At 37.3% G+C, this 13,419-nt stretch overlaps 1 protein-coding gene across 1 annotated transcript in view; it reads right to left on the reverse strand.

The window, feature by feature from the left end:
• Positions 1–13,419, reverse strand: part of LOC102431010 (cGMP-dependent protein kinase 1-like) — a gene marked incomplete at its 3' end in the record, with an annotated part of 335,328 nt that overhangs the window by 263,831 nt on the left and 58,078 nt on the right. Inside the window, exon 3 of the mRNA XM_023744824.1 lies at positions 112–175. Within this exon, the coding sequence (XP_023600592.1) occupies positions 112–175 (64 nt within the window). The remainder of the gene's footprint in view (positions 1–111; positions 176–13,419) is intronic.

The following is a 13,419-nucleotide window of genomic DNA, read 5'->3' on the forward strand; positions in this document are numbered from 1 at the left end:
ATATAGAGCTATAAAATATTTAAAAGGTCTCCCTGCGGTTTGTAACTCATCATTGCAAAGCTCTAATGGGCTAGGTCCCATCGGGAAAGTTCAAGTGTTAAAAACAATTACCTCTTCAAGGACGTCAGCAAGTTTACTGAGGATCTCTTCAGGAAGGCTCTGGAATGTGGGAACACTGAAAAACAAAACAGATGAACCTGAAGGCATGAACAGTGACTTACTTTTATTTAAAACACACACACACACACACACACACAGACACACACACACACACACACACAACAACAACAATAACACATACAGCAGTGTATCTGAATGAAAATGCAAAAGCCTTCACGACAAAGAGTCTGCAGATGTAGGCCAAAGCAGTAACTTAAGCATGGATTGATGACTAACAAGAAAAGGTATATTTTCTGTGAAAGAGCTTGGGGTTTAGACAGAACCTAGTTCAAATCCCACTTGTATTTATCTGGGTGACCTTAAGTGTCCCAGCTATAATAGGGAAAACACACTTTTTCCCTTAGCAGCCTGCTGTCACCACATTCCTTTCAGTTCCATCTCCCACTTTAGGTCCTCTGTCCCCACTGCTCCACACGCCCCCCTTACATACATACATACATACATACATACACACACACACACACACACACACACACACACTCTTGATGATATATGCAGAACAGCGAGCACTCATCAACAATGTTGGGAGCTTCCAGTCTTCCAACACTAGATTAGGTCCTCCTATTATAAAGTCTTTTATCCCCTCCTATAACCATATTAGATAATGGGATATTTGTTACTGGCTGTTTTCCCTGATCAAATTAAGATGCCACAAAAATAGGAGCACTCTGTCTTGTTCAACCCCTGTGTTTTCAGTGATTCACGAATAACAACTTGGGAGCATGTGTTGAGTACAGGGATGAAAGCATGGATGTGGGAATGCTTTCTAGCACAGTTGAGAGGATCAGATCAGGCAGAATGGAGAAGAGCCAGACTCATAGTAGACACTAAAAAATGTTAATTCTCTTCTCACCCTCTTCTCTTATTTTTCCCTTTTTGACCAATAAATAAAAATATTGTATGATGTTGAATAAACGAACCAACAAAACTTCTTTTATATGTGAAATAGTAATGACTTAAAAAAAATACTCTTCAATATATCATTCTTTAAACTCCACTGGAAAATCTAACTGGGATGTGGAACTAAATTCTCATTTAATCCTACCTCAATGCTTAAATAAGGGGGGGGCTCCACATGAGTGCATGTACATCTGTATTATTATATTTGACTTACAGAGTAGTTCTGGCTTGATTAGAATTATATAGGCACTAGGCTGAGGGTTTTTTAGATAATATAAATTTTATTCTTACAACAGCCTTATCAAATAACCATTATTTTTGTCACCCATTTTACAGTTAAGACCACGGGGATCTTGGAAACTTGTCCTAGGTCACACCACTCAGAAGAAAGGATGGACATTTCCATCTGAATGACTGTGAAGCTAATCACCTACTGAGCTATGCACTTTACAGTGAAAGTATTTAGAAATGCCTCATGTAACTTTCAAAACAGTGCTACCTTCTTTTAGGTAATAATTTTGAAATGAATCAATAATACTAATAAGATAATTTAGTGACTTCGTTTGTTAACCAACTTTTTACTATGAAAACGACAGCAGTGTGTGAAGGCCTGAGGGGTGTGGGAGGCAGGGTTGAGGGGTCAATGGGGGGAAGAAGGGAGACGTCTGTAATACTTTCAATAAATAAAAACATTTCTTAAAAGAATAAAAACTGAAGAAAAGAAAAATGTCAAATAAATTAAAAGGCAGAATAGTTCAAGCATCACCTGTATCCCCACCACCTAAAACTGCAGCTGTTAACATTGTGCCATCTTTGCTTTATCTACCCGCAATCCTTCTATTTTTCTAGATGGGTTTTATAGTCATTTAATGAACTTTTTGATAGCAGATTATCATCAAACTTCACCCCTACTACTTTAGCATACATGTTCCTAAAAATAACATGTTCCTAAACAAGTAACTATGAACCATCATCATAGGTAAGAAAAATTAACTACAATTCCAAAATATCATCTAATAGCTGTTCTGTTAGCAGAGAACTAGCACCAGAACATTAGGGGTGATTAGACCTCAGTTCAGCAACCTCAATACTTGAGTTCTGGGAAAGGCTGCCCAGGGGGTGAGGTGCAACTCTACAATTGTCTTTGTTCTCCACCCTGGGTGATTTTCCATGTCTGGTCTATCATCCTTGCTCTGCTCATGCCTGTCTAACTGCCCACCCAATCCCATATGCCTATTGTTCAAAAATGTATTTATTTTTCAAGCCAGGTTCCATAAAAATCCACACACTGCTTCTGGCTGTTATGTTTCTCTAGTCTCTTATTCTACACCATCCTCCCACTTCCTTCCCACCCCCCGCAACCATTATTACATTCACTTTTTGAAAATTTGGGGGACAGCTGTCTTTTTGGATGCCCCATATTCTGAATTTGTCTTAGTAATTTTATTTCTGGTAACCTAGTGTGTGAACATAAAAACTGAGGGGGGGGAAATCCAAGTGCAAAGAATGTTATTCCAGCCAGGTGGCTGCAAAATAAACAAGCAACAAAAAATGGGGCCTCTTATAGAATATCATTACCTCAGTAACAGTGCTCAAATGTGTTCTGGGAGCCCAGGATTCCCCAAGACCCGTGCATGGGGGTCCTCAAAGTCAAAGCACGTAGTCTAAGCTGCCATTTGCCTTTTTCGCTCTTCTTTCTCATGTGTGCAGCAGAATCCCCCAGAGACTATATGACATCACTGCTCTGATGGCTAATGCATGTGTACTTCTATGTTCTTGTGCTTTGTTAAACTTTTAAAGGTAGTATTAGGTTTGCCGTATGTGTGCTATTTACAGAAATTAACTCAGTACCATTTCAGTTCTTTGTGCTTCTCTGAATTAATTATCATATACCTGCTATAATCTCTGTACCTTATTATAAACAATAAATCATTCCTTCGAACTTCTGAAGTATTCCTTCTGCCTAAGAGGGAAAACAATAATTAAAAATATTTGGACACCTTGCATTGCAGTAATAGTTTTATATCTTTTCAAGAACATTTTTAACTTTTTAAATTTTATCTAAGATAAAATTATTTAGAAATTTGTAAAAATTATCAATATTAAGAATTTAATTAAAAGTTTGCTTTTTTATATTTTTCTTATTTTTAAGGGTAGATAATTTACTTGAAAGGAAAAAATTGTAAGATTCTTATGCTCCTGCCAGAGCTGCCAATTTCTAAGTCTAAAGACACTGAAAAATATAAGAAGGACACAGCAGAGAGTTTTCTGACTCATGGGGGGACAATCTAGTCCAAAGAAATTGGAGACACTGGTGATAAGAGATAGAAATATGGCAAAACCTATCATTCCTTCAGCATTATAGGTGATAATAATTTACCGTATTGTCAACAGAATATTTAAACAATAATATTATCATGCCGGTTGTAATATCACCTTGAGCCTAATTACTCAAAGTTTCAAGAAGAGAATATTGAGTTTTTAAATGTAGACATGATAGAGTTTTTAAAACCCAACATATTTTTGATGGGGCTTTTCAAATCAGAAGTGGAAGAACAAGGGAAGCATTTTACAGGGTGAACTTCCACCCTTCAGTGACTCGAGAATCCCACAGGATGGCTGAGAGACCACGAAAGCCTTGCAGAGCAGACTCTACCGAATGCCTGTTGGGTGAAGCCAGTGGAAAAAAAATCACTGCACTGCCTCTTGCCAAAGATATAACACCTTCCTGGATTTAAGATGAAGCTGCAAACACAAAGACGAGCTGAGATCTTGCCTGTGGAATTGTACTTAGGATTACAAATGAATTCATCTATATTCGTGGCTGGACTTGCTGTTTCACTTGTCTTCACCTGGCATCAGAACCAACTAATCACCAAAGAAGGCCATTTTATAGGAATTCTTAGCAATAAACACACGTGGTAGTGAGCTATTCACTAAAGAATAACTTCAAATCTTACAGTTTACCCTGAAACAAGTCAATTGACATTGATACCGATGATGCAAGAGCAAAGGTGGCCCCGCAGTACAAAGTAAGGCAGTAACACCAAGCTGCACTCACTGTCCTGTTCTGCATCACCACATACTCACAGTAAAATAAAATGACAATTTTAATTGAAAGTGCTTTGAATGAAGCAGTAAAAATTATTAATTTTCTTGTTTCAACCCTCGAGTATGGATGTTTTTAATAGTATGGGACAAATAGCAAGTCCATATAAAGTGCATTGTCTGCCTACTGAAGTATGATGGTTGTCTCAAGGAAAAGGACTTATGTTGGAGTTGCAAGCTGACTTAACACTTTTCTCATGGAATGTCATTTAATGTCATTTTTACTTGGCAACAACCAACAAACTTTGGTTAATCAGACTTGAGTATCCAGCAGACTGTTTTTAAAAAAAAAAAGTGAGCTGGTCACTTCAAGAAAAACCACAGACAGTATTTGTTGCCAGTAATAGCATTTGAACTTTCAAATTAATATTAAAACTTCTGAAAAATTGTATCTGTACTGTGGGCTTAACAGCTTGTCAATACTTGAAAACTGTCGGATGAGATCATTTGGTGATATATTGATATTAACAAATGAGAGCTTTTTGGAAATTCAGTGAACCAGTACTTTCCAGATGCCCAATGCATGATGTATTGAAATCACGCATGGAGAAAGATCTATTCAAAGTGCCAGATGGATCAATGGATTTCAGTGTAATGAAGTATGAAAAGTTCATTGAGATGGTTTCTGATCCCCCATTGCAACTAACTTTTAATAAATTACTATTTGTTGGGCTTTGTGGGAGTATCAAAGGCAAATGTCCACAATTACCTGAAAAGGCCATTAGAATACTCCTCCCGTTTCCAACTACATATCTCTGTGAGGCTGATTATTTTTGTAGACTTCAACCAAAGCAATAGAAATTCAAAAGATGCGCTGCAGAATCAGACATGAGAATCTTCCCCTTTCTATCAAGCTAGATACTGACAGATTTGTAAGAATGTAAACTAAAACTTTTCTTTTCACTAAGTTTTTTTTTTCTTTTTTTGGAACATACGGCTATTTTCATAAAAAGTAGACTCTTTAGAATAACATGCAATGTGTTTGTTTTTGATATTTTTCAATGAATTAGTTAATAAATATTTAGGATATTATCATTTTTAACTCCTAAAACAGTCAATATCAATAGACTTTACCCACATAAATTGGAGAATCACTGACATACAGGGTTACAAGTGATATATTGATGAAAATGATATAAAATATGAAAAGCTTGCAAGATAATATTACAATGAAAAGATAATACAAATTATGCATACAATGCTTATGTTTTTCATTAAAGACCCTTACAATTATGAATAGAGAAGCAGATTTTCAGATTAACAGGGATTGTGTGAAGGGCAGTGAGGATTAGTCCTTTTTTCACCTATCTCTACTTTCTTATATTTTCAAATTTTTCTATTTTGTAAATGTATTTTTATAATAGCAAAAAATATGAAATGCACAATTATGGCTATGACTAGATAACATGTCTCCTAATGGGTCCATTCAAAAGGAAATATTTTATTACTGTGGTTTAACTTACTTATTTTTTCATTAAAACTTATGGAGTGCCTACTATGTGCCATAAATTCTTGTAGGTGTTTGGAATTCATCAACAAGCAAGGAGTCCTGCCTATTGATCAGATAAATAGAAAAATAAGAATAAATATAATAATATATGTTGTACATATGTACTTATGTATGTCATATAATATGTTAGGTAAAGACAACAGAATTTTACATTATAAAAAGTCAAACAGGGTAACAGGGATTACAATGGGAGAAGGGGTAGGTTGAAATATTTAAAAAAACTAGATGTCCTCATTGAGAATGTGAGGTTTGACCAGAAATCTGAGAGAAGAGAGGGAGACAGTTAACTGGAGAGCTAAGACAAAGCATCCAGGTAGAGAGAATGGGGAGGGCAAAGGACTTCAAGTGTTGAGTGGATTCCAAAGGCAGCAACATGGTCAGGGTGTCTGGACTTCAGTGGGTTGGAGGAGAGTGGAAGAATAGTAAACCTCAAAGGTAAGGGAGAGCGGTCAGCTCCCAAAGGGGCTAGAATGCCATTCGAAAAACTTGCCTTTAATCTGAGTGAAATGTTGAGCCCAGTGTGACGGGACCTTACTTATATATTAAAGACATCCCTCTGTCAGTAAGTACTGTGGACAATAAACCGCAAGGGGGCAAGAGCAGAAGCTGGTAGACCAGATAAAGCCTACACAAAGGTTACTGGTGCGGGTTCAGAAAGGATGGATGCTATGGAGGCGCTGAGAGGCAGGTAAACCTTGTTATATTTTAGAAGCAGAAGCAGTGTGAGCTCCTGGTAGACTTGCCGTAGGATGAGAGAGAAAGAAGGGAGACAAGGATGATTCTTTGCACTTGTAAAGAACCAGAAAAACAGTTTAAATTGTTTTCATACTGAAAAAACAATTTTTAAAAATCTACTTAGTTGCAAAGGGTTTGATTTTATGAGGTTTTAGTTTTTAAATATAACCAGAGTATCAGAGACAGTACCATAGGTATAAGGCAAGCTATCTCTAGAACAAATATAAGTCTTGAAATAGTCCTACAGGGAACAAACAGATGGTTGCAGATGAGAGAGGGGGTAGGGGCTGGGTGAGAAAGGGGATGGGGTTAAGAAATACAAATAGGTAGCTATACTAGTATAATAGTCATGGGTATGTTAATTACAGCATAGGGAATATACTCAATAATATTGCGTTAACTATGTGTGGTGGGAGGCGGGTCACTTTACAAATTATATAATTGTCTAACCACTATGCTGTACACTTGAAAGTAATATAAAATAAAATACAGAATGTCAATTATAACTAAGTTTTAAAGAATTGTTCAACAATTCCCTCTACCTGGAGCAGAGCAAACAGAGTTATAATAATTATCTTTGGGTAGCATTTGGGGAAAGATGACTTTTTATTCTGTTATTAAGAAATAAGCTTGGTATCAAGTGTAATGTCAAGAATATTGACAGGTATTGTTTATTTCTGTACTGGTAGCTTATAACAATTGAATAACAGCAGAAATCTCTGGCTTACCAAAAATATCAATTTCTACTGATGAAGGATTAAAGTAAGGGTTCTTCTTAACCTCACAGTTTTCTGATCTTTCCCCTTAGCGAACTCATCCCAAGGCCATCTGCCCTCAACATACTTTTCTTCTTTAATTGGATCACCTGGCATTGGCCCTGATTCAGTCTGTTATGCAACAGTAATAACTGGTCTTTCTCTGCCCCTCCTTCCTTTACACATCACTGTCAGATTTATTTTCTATCAACAACATTTCATCAATATCACACAATGGCTCCAATCCTTCAATAGCTGCCTATTTTCTCACCACATTATAAAGAATAATAATTTATTTTGCATATAATGCTTTAAATCAAGCAATCCATTATAGACATGTGGAGTATAATTTTATCACTAATGTGATCAAATTTAAACTCCTTAGCCTGGAAGACTGTATAGTAATTAAGCACATGGGCTTTAGAATGAAAGAATATCAACTTGAATTAGGCTCTGCTACTAATAATTAGCTATGCCCTTGGCAAGTAATTTTTTTTAAAAATATATTTTATTGATTTTTTACAGAGAGAAAGGGAGAGAGATAGAGAGTTAGAAACATCGATGAGAGAGAAACATCGATCAGCTGCCTCCTGCACATCTCCTACTGGGGATGTGCCCGCAACCCAGGTACATGCCCTTGACCGGAATCGAACCTGGGACCTTTCAGTCCGCAGGCCGACGCTCTATCCACTGAGCTAAACCGGTTTCAGCATTGGCAAGTAATTTAATCTAACCAGGTCTCCGCTTCCTTGGCTTTGAAAAAAAAAAAAAGGTGTGTGGGGGGGGACAATGCCACCTGCTGCCTAGGGTTGTGGTGAAAATAAGTGAAAAATGAGATATGAAGCATTAAGAAGATGCCTGGCACATCGTAAACATTCAATAAACATTAACAGCCACAATTATATGCATTTTTGTTCTAAATACTCATTTCTTCATTTTTTAAAAAAATCAAATTCCATTTCGAGTATCAACCCTTCTTTTTCAGTGACATATTGATTCCTCACATTCACTGTTTAGCTCTTCCCCAAGGTCATACTGAACACAGGAGGCATGTCATGCCCAGAGGGTGGGGAGTTAAGTCTAATCCCCTGCTATCCAGGTCACAAAGGACCCTTGAAGTCCAAGTTGCTCTGGGCTTCTGTGCCCTCAGAGGAGGGAGGAAATCTCTGATCAAACCCGGAACCCTGGTGCTTTCCATCAGCCCCCCTTGGTGAGTCCAAGCAGAGAAACCCACTCGGAGAAATACCTCCAAGTTTCTCTTCTTCCTCCCTTTGACTCCAGACACTCTTTGTAATCACTTCCAATGAATTCAGGCTTTAAAAATGGATAAACGGTGCCTAGTGTTTTCTTCCCTAATATTAAAATAATAATTCTGACCCAAGAAATTTCATACAAATGCCATGAAATAATATGAGAGAATGTATTTAAAATCGTTTTAATTTCAAATTAAAGCACCAAATATCAGTGATTGAGTTATCTAAAAACAACAAAAAATTTAAAATCATCTTAAAAATCATCTTCTATAGCTATGCTCTATTGACTAAAAACTGTCAAATTTAATTTTAATGTTATTCAATTCTGAAGATTCACCAGATTTTCCAAAGCAAGATCCCAATCGCTTAGCCTAGATTCTTGGTCAAAATCCCTGAGGCCAGTTGTTTCCAAACCTGAAAGCACTAGAAAGTCAGATTCATAAGGTATGGAATGGGTTCCAAGAAATCAATGTGTGTGTTTTCTATTGTAGCATATAAAAATTTATCACTTTTAATCATTTTCAGTGTACAGTTCAATAGCACTTAGTACACTCAGATTGTTGTACACTATTCTTCTCCAGAATTTTTCACCCTCTTAAACGGAAACTCTACACCAATTAAACAAGAACTCCCTACTCCCCTCTCAGTCCAGCTCCTAGTAACCACCATTCTACATTTTGTCTCCATAAATTTGGCTATCGTCCTAGCCAGTTTGGCTCAGTGGATAGAGCATCGGACCATGGACTGAAGGGTCCCAGGTTCAATTCCAGTCAAGGGCAAGTACCTCAGTTGCAGGCTCGATCCTTGGCCCCGGTTGGGGCATGTGCAGAAAGCAACCAATCAATGTATCTCTCTCACATCGATGTTTCTCTGTCTCTCCCCTTCCTTCTCTAAAAATCAATGAAATCCTCAGGTGAGGATTAACAAAAAAATAAAATAAATTTGGCTATGCCAGGTATACCTCATATAAATGGAATCATACAGTATTTCTCTTTTTGTGACAGGTTAATTCACATAGCATACCATCTAAAAGGTTCATCTTTGTTGCTCAATGTATGTTTTTAAATCTACCCGGATTGTTTCAGTTGGTATATGCCAATTTCAAGTGATCACTGAAACTCACAAACACATCCCAGCTTATTTTCTGAAGTGCAGACAAGCTTTTCAAATCTATACTGTGTCTTATTAGTTTATTTTATATTTTATTTTATTTTTATTGTGGTAAGAATACTTAACAGGTGATTTACCCTCTTAATAAATTTTAAGTATACAACACATTGTTGCTGCCTATAGATACAATATTGTACAGCTTATCTGTAGAGCTTATTCATCTTATTTAACAGAAATTTGGTGCCTATTAATTAGTAACTCTCTAGTTCTACCTCCCCCTAACCATGGCAGCCACCATTCCAGTCTTTCATTCTATGAGCTGACTTGCTAGTAGATCCCTCATACAAGTGAAATCATGCAGCTTTGTCTTTCTGTGATTTTTTTATTTTACTTAGTATAATGTTCTCAAGGTTCATTCATGCTGTTGCAAATTGCAGGATTTCCTTTTTTTCAGGATGAATAATATTCCATTGTTACATATATACCACAGGTGGTTTATTTTATGCATTCATATGTCAGTGCATATTTAAGTTGATTCCACATCTTGGCGCTTGTGAATAGTGCTGTATTAAACATGAGAGTGCTAATATCTCTTCAAGGACCTGATTTCAATTCTTTTGGATAAATACCCAGAAATAGGATTGCTGGATAACATGGTCATTCTGTTTTTAAATTTTGGAGGACCCTCCATACTGTTTGGCATAGCAGTTGTAACATATCGCATCCCCTCCACAAGAGTGTGCAAGAGTTCCAGTTTCTCCACATCCTCACCAACACTCCTTTCCTTTTTTTTCTTTCCTTCCTTTCCTTATTTTTCTTTTATTTCCTTCCTTCCTTCCTTCCTTCCTTCCTTCCAATAGCCACCTTGACTGATAAGTGTGAGGAGGTACTTCATTGTGGTTTTATTTATTAGTCTTTCAATTCCCTCGTTTGTGTAAATTTCTTTACAACTCAAGGACAACCTCTTCTGGGAAATAATCTCTGACAACTTTAAGTAGGTATGTTGCTGGATTAGCACCTCTGCTTGTATTGTAACCATCTGGTGACATATTGATCTCCTCCCACTAACATATAAATTCACTGAAATCCTTACTGTACAGTACCTAATAGCAGGAACTTTAGAAACAAACAAAAAATGGTTTGGAATCCCAGGGCCTCCACTTAGCTATATAACTATGGGCACATTATTTAAAGCCAATAAGCTTTACCTTCCCTAGTCAGAAAATGAAAACAGCAAATTTGTGAATAGTAGTAAATGATGAAGCACTGGGCAAAGAAGCTGCCATAGGGTGGGCACTCAATTAAAGGGGCATATACTTTAGCTTGTATAATACTACACTTATCATAGAGTGTGTCATGTAGCAGGTACTTGAAAGCATGCAAACTGAAGAAATTTATTCAATAAAGCCAAATGCAATAAGACAATAGTGGTTTTGACCCAGGGCCACTGCACAGGGGTTGTGCAATTCGCACACTATACAAAGGCACCTGCGAGGGGAGGAGTGAGACTGAGCCTCAGCCCACCCACTCTGCACCGCCACCCATTCCTCCCGGCAGGGGCTGCATCAGACCAGGGGATGGTGCCTTATTTACAGCAACCCTGATCTGTTCAAGGATCTGCTTGTTATTTTTCACGAACCACATGAATGTTTCCTTGAGGCTATTTACTCAAGAAGAATTCAGAAAAGAAACCGGTTGTCTGACAGAGTCTTCTTTTTAAAAAAATCAAATTACTAGCATAGCTTTTTAATAAAAAATAAATACCCACTGAGGGATACTTTCAAAACCAGAACTAAGGTTACTCTGGTGCTCCTGTCGAAATGATCATGAGGACAGAAGGCACTAATGACATGCTTTATTAAATTACCTCTGAAATGCTTAATAGCATCTAATGCAGGCTCTTATTCAGAAGATTGCTCTCTACCTGACCTTTGCCCTGCAAATCTTACAACAGCCTATGCTTGAGCAAAAATAAAATCTGATGGGTTTTTATGGAATTAAACAAATTGCATCTGACTATTAAAACTAAAAAAGGAGCATTTGACATTTTAAACATTGAATGCTGAGTTAATGATAATCAGCCTAAAAGGTTCCGCCTAGATTTCCTACCCAACCTTTTGAACCTTGGGAGATGTGGGCCCCTGCCCCAGAGACTAACTAAGCCTTTTCTATAGTGTTTCTTTCTCCACAGGTGCCACTGGCGTCATACAACTTCACTGTGCATGGATGGCCTATGTATTGCATAACGTTTAGCATCTCTCGTGCCCAGCCCATGAGATACCAGCAGTATTCCTGGTCATCGTGACAAGAAAACATCCTCCAGAGAGAGAAAGTCCAAGATTTAGAACCATTGCTCTATCATTTCCTAAGTTTCCCAATTCACTGAGTTCACTACTTGTTCTGCCTAAAACCTCAAAACCCCCGATGACTTGCATCTCCCAGTGGCAACATACCTGCTACCCAGTAACTTGTACACTGAAGAGACATCTGTTCAAAGTGCTTCTGGAACTTGGCTGCCTACACATAGATAAATGGAATCAAAGACTCTTCATCCTCAGTTATGGCTGTGCCCAGTGCTATTTAAACATTATTTCTGAAATACATTACTAGACATTCCACACCGACAGGAGAAGAGAAGGGTTCCATCAGCAAGTAAGAAAGTTCTGTTATAGAAACTTTAAAATGTGTTTGTCTACTATAGAATTTATGAGTCTTTACTTGGGGGATAAACCACATTTAGAAAGCTAACTGGAGGGGGGGAAAAAAGAGATAGTATTTTCCAAACTTATTCAACCAGGTAACCCCTTAGTCATTAAGTGACAGACTTCACAATAGTCCCTATGCTTAACATGGAACATACTTTAGCACGGTCTCTTGGTGAACTGCTGCATATGTTTAGGATGAAAGTCAGTCATAACCTTCCCTGAGAAGCCTTGACTGATAATCTCCCTCCTCGGCTTCTCTCCACTCTCTGCAGACTCCGCATAGACACATCTCCTAAGGCACAGAGTCTAGGTGCCTTTCCTCTGCCCTCCTTAAGTCCCTGTTTCTACCTCTGGCCTAGTATTGGATTGTGATTATAAACTGAACGATCGATTCATCATAGGGTCAGCAAACTATGGCCCACTGGCTCACCACCTATTTTTGTAAATCAGATTTCAATGGAAGTCAGCCTTGTCCGCTGGTCCAAGTGTTGTCTACAGCTGCTTCTACAATACAATGACAGAGTTGAGTCATTGCAACACATACTGTATGGCCTGCAAACCTAAAGGGTTTACCACATGGCTCTGTAAGGGAAAGTTTGCCAACCTATGCCTAGTCTTTTATCATCTTGAGGTCAGGTACAGTGTCCAACTCCTTCGGCTTAATACCTGGAAAATGACCGGTGATCAAACTTGTTACATGAAAAAATATTTTACTTTTAAAATCAATCTAAGAATATCTGACCTTAAGGTAACTGTTTTAATACAATGTGAGGAATGGAATATTCAGTTCAGGTCACGTAGTCAAAGGTCTTATGCAATGTTCAAATTGTTTTTGGTGGTTTTTTTTCTATGTTGACTTGGAAATATAGTTTCAAAGAAAGTTAACTCTTAATAAATAAAAATCCTTGTATGAAAGCATGTAATATAAAGATAGAACAGAATTCAAAGGTCACTTTGTAGTGTATTTTTTATATATTAACTCTTGATATGAATTCTCCTCCAATATCACTTTGAATCTTTCAAACATGAAGTTTCTACTTTTTCCCTTGGGAAATAATTTCTGAATACAATTGTTTAGTTAAGTACCTTTTTCTTAGAATACGAGCAAAAATATTCTTTTGTTTATTTTATCCTATTACTCCTAAATCCATTCTTTGCCAAGA

This window comes from Myotis lucifugus, unplaced genomic scaffold (genome assembly GCF_000147115.1).
Source record: "Myotis lucifugus unplaced genomic scaffold, Myoluc2.0 scaffold_488, whole genome shotgun sequence".
Lineage (NCBI taxonomy): Eukaryota > Metazoa > Chordata > Mammalia > Chiroptera > Vespertilionidae > Myotis > Myotis lucifugus.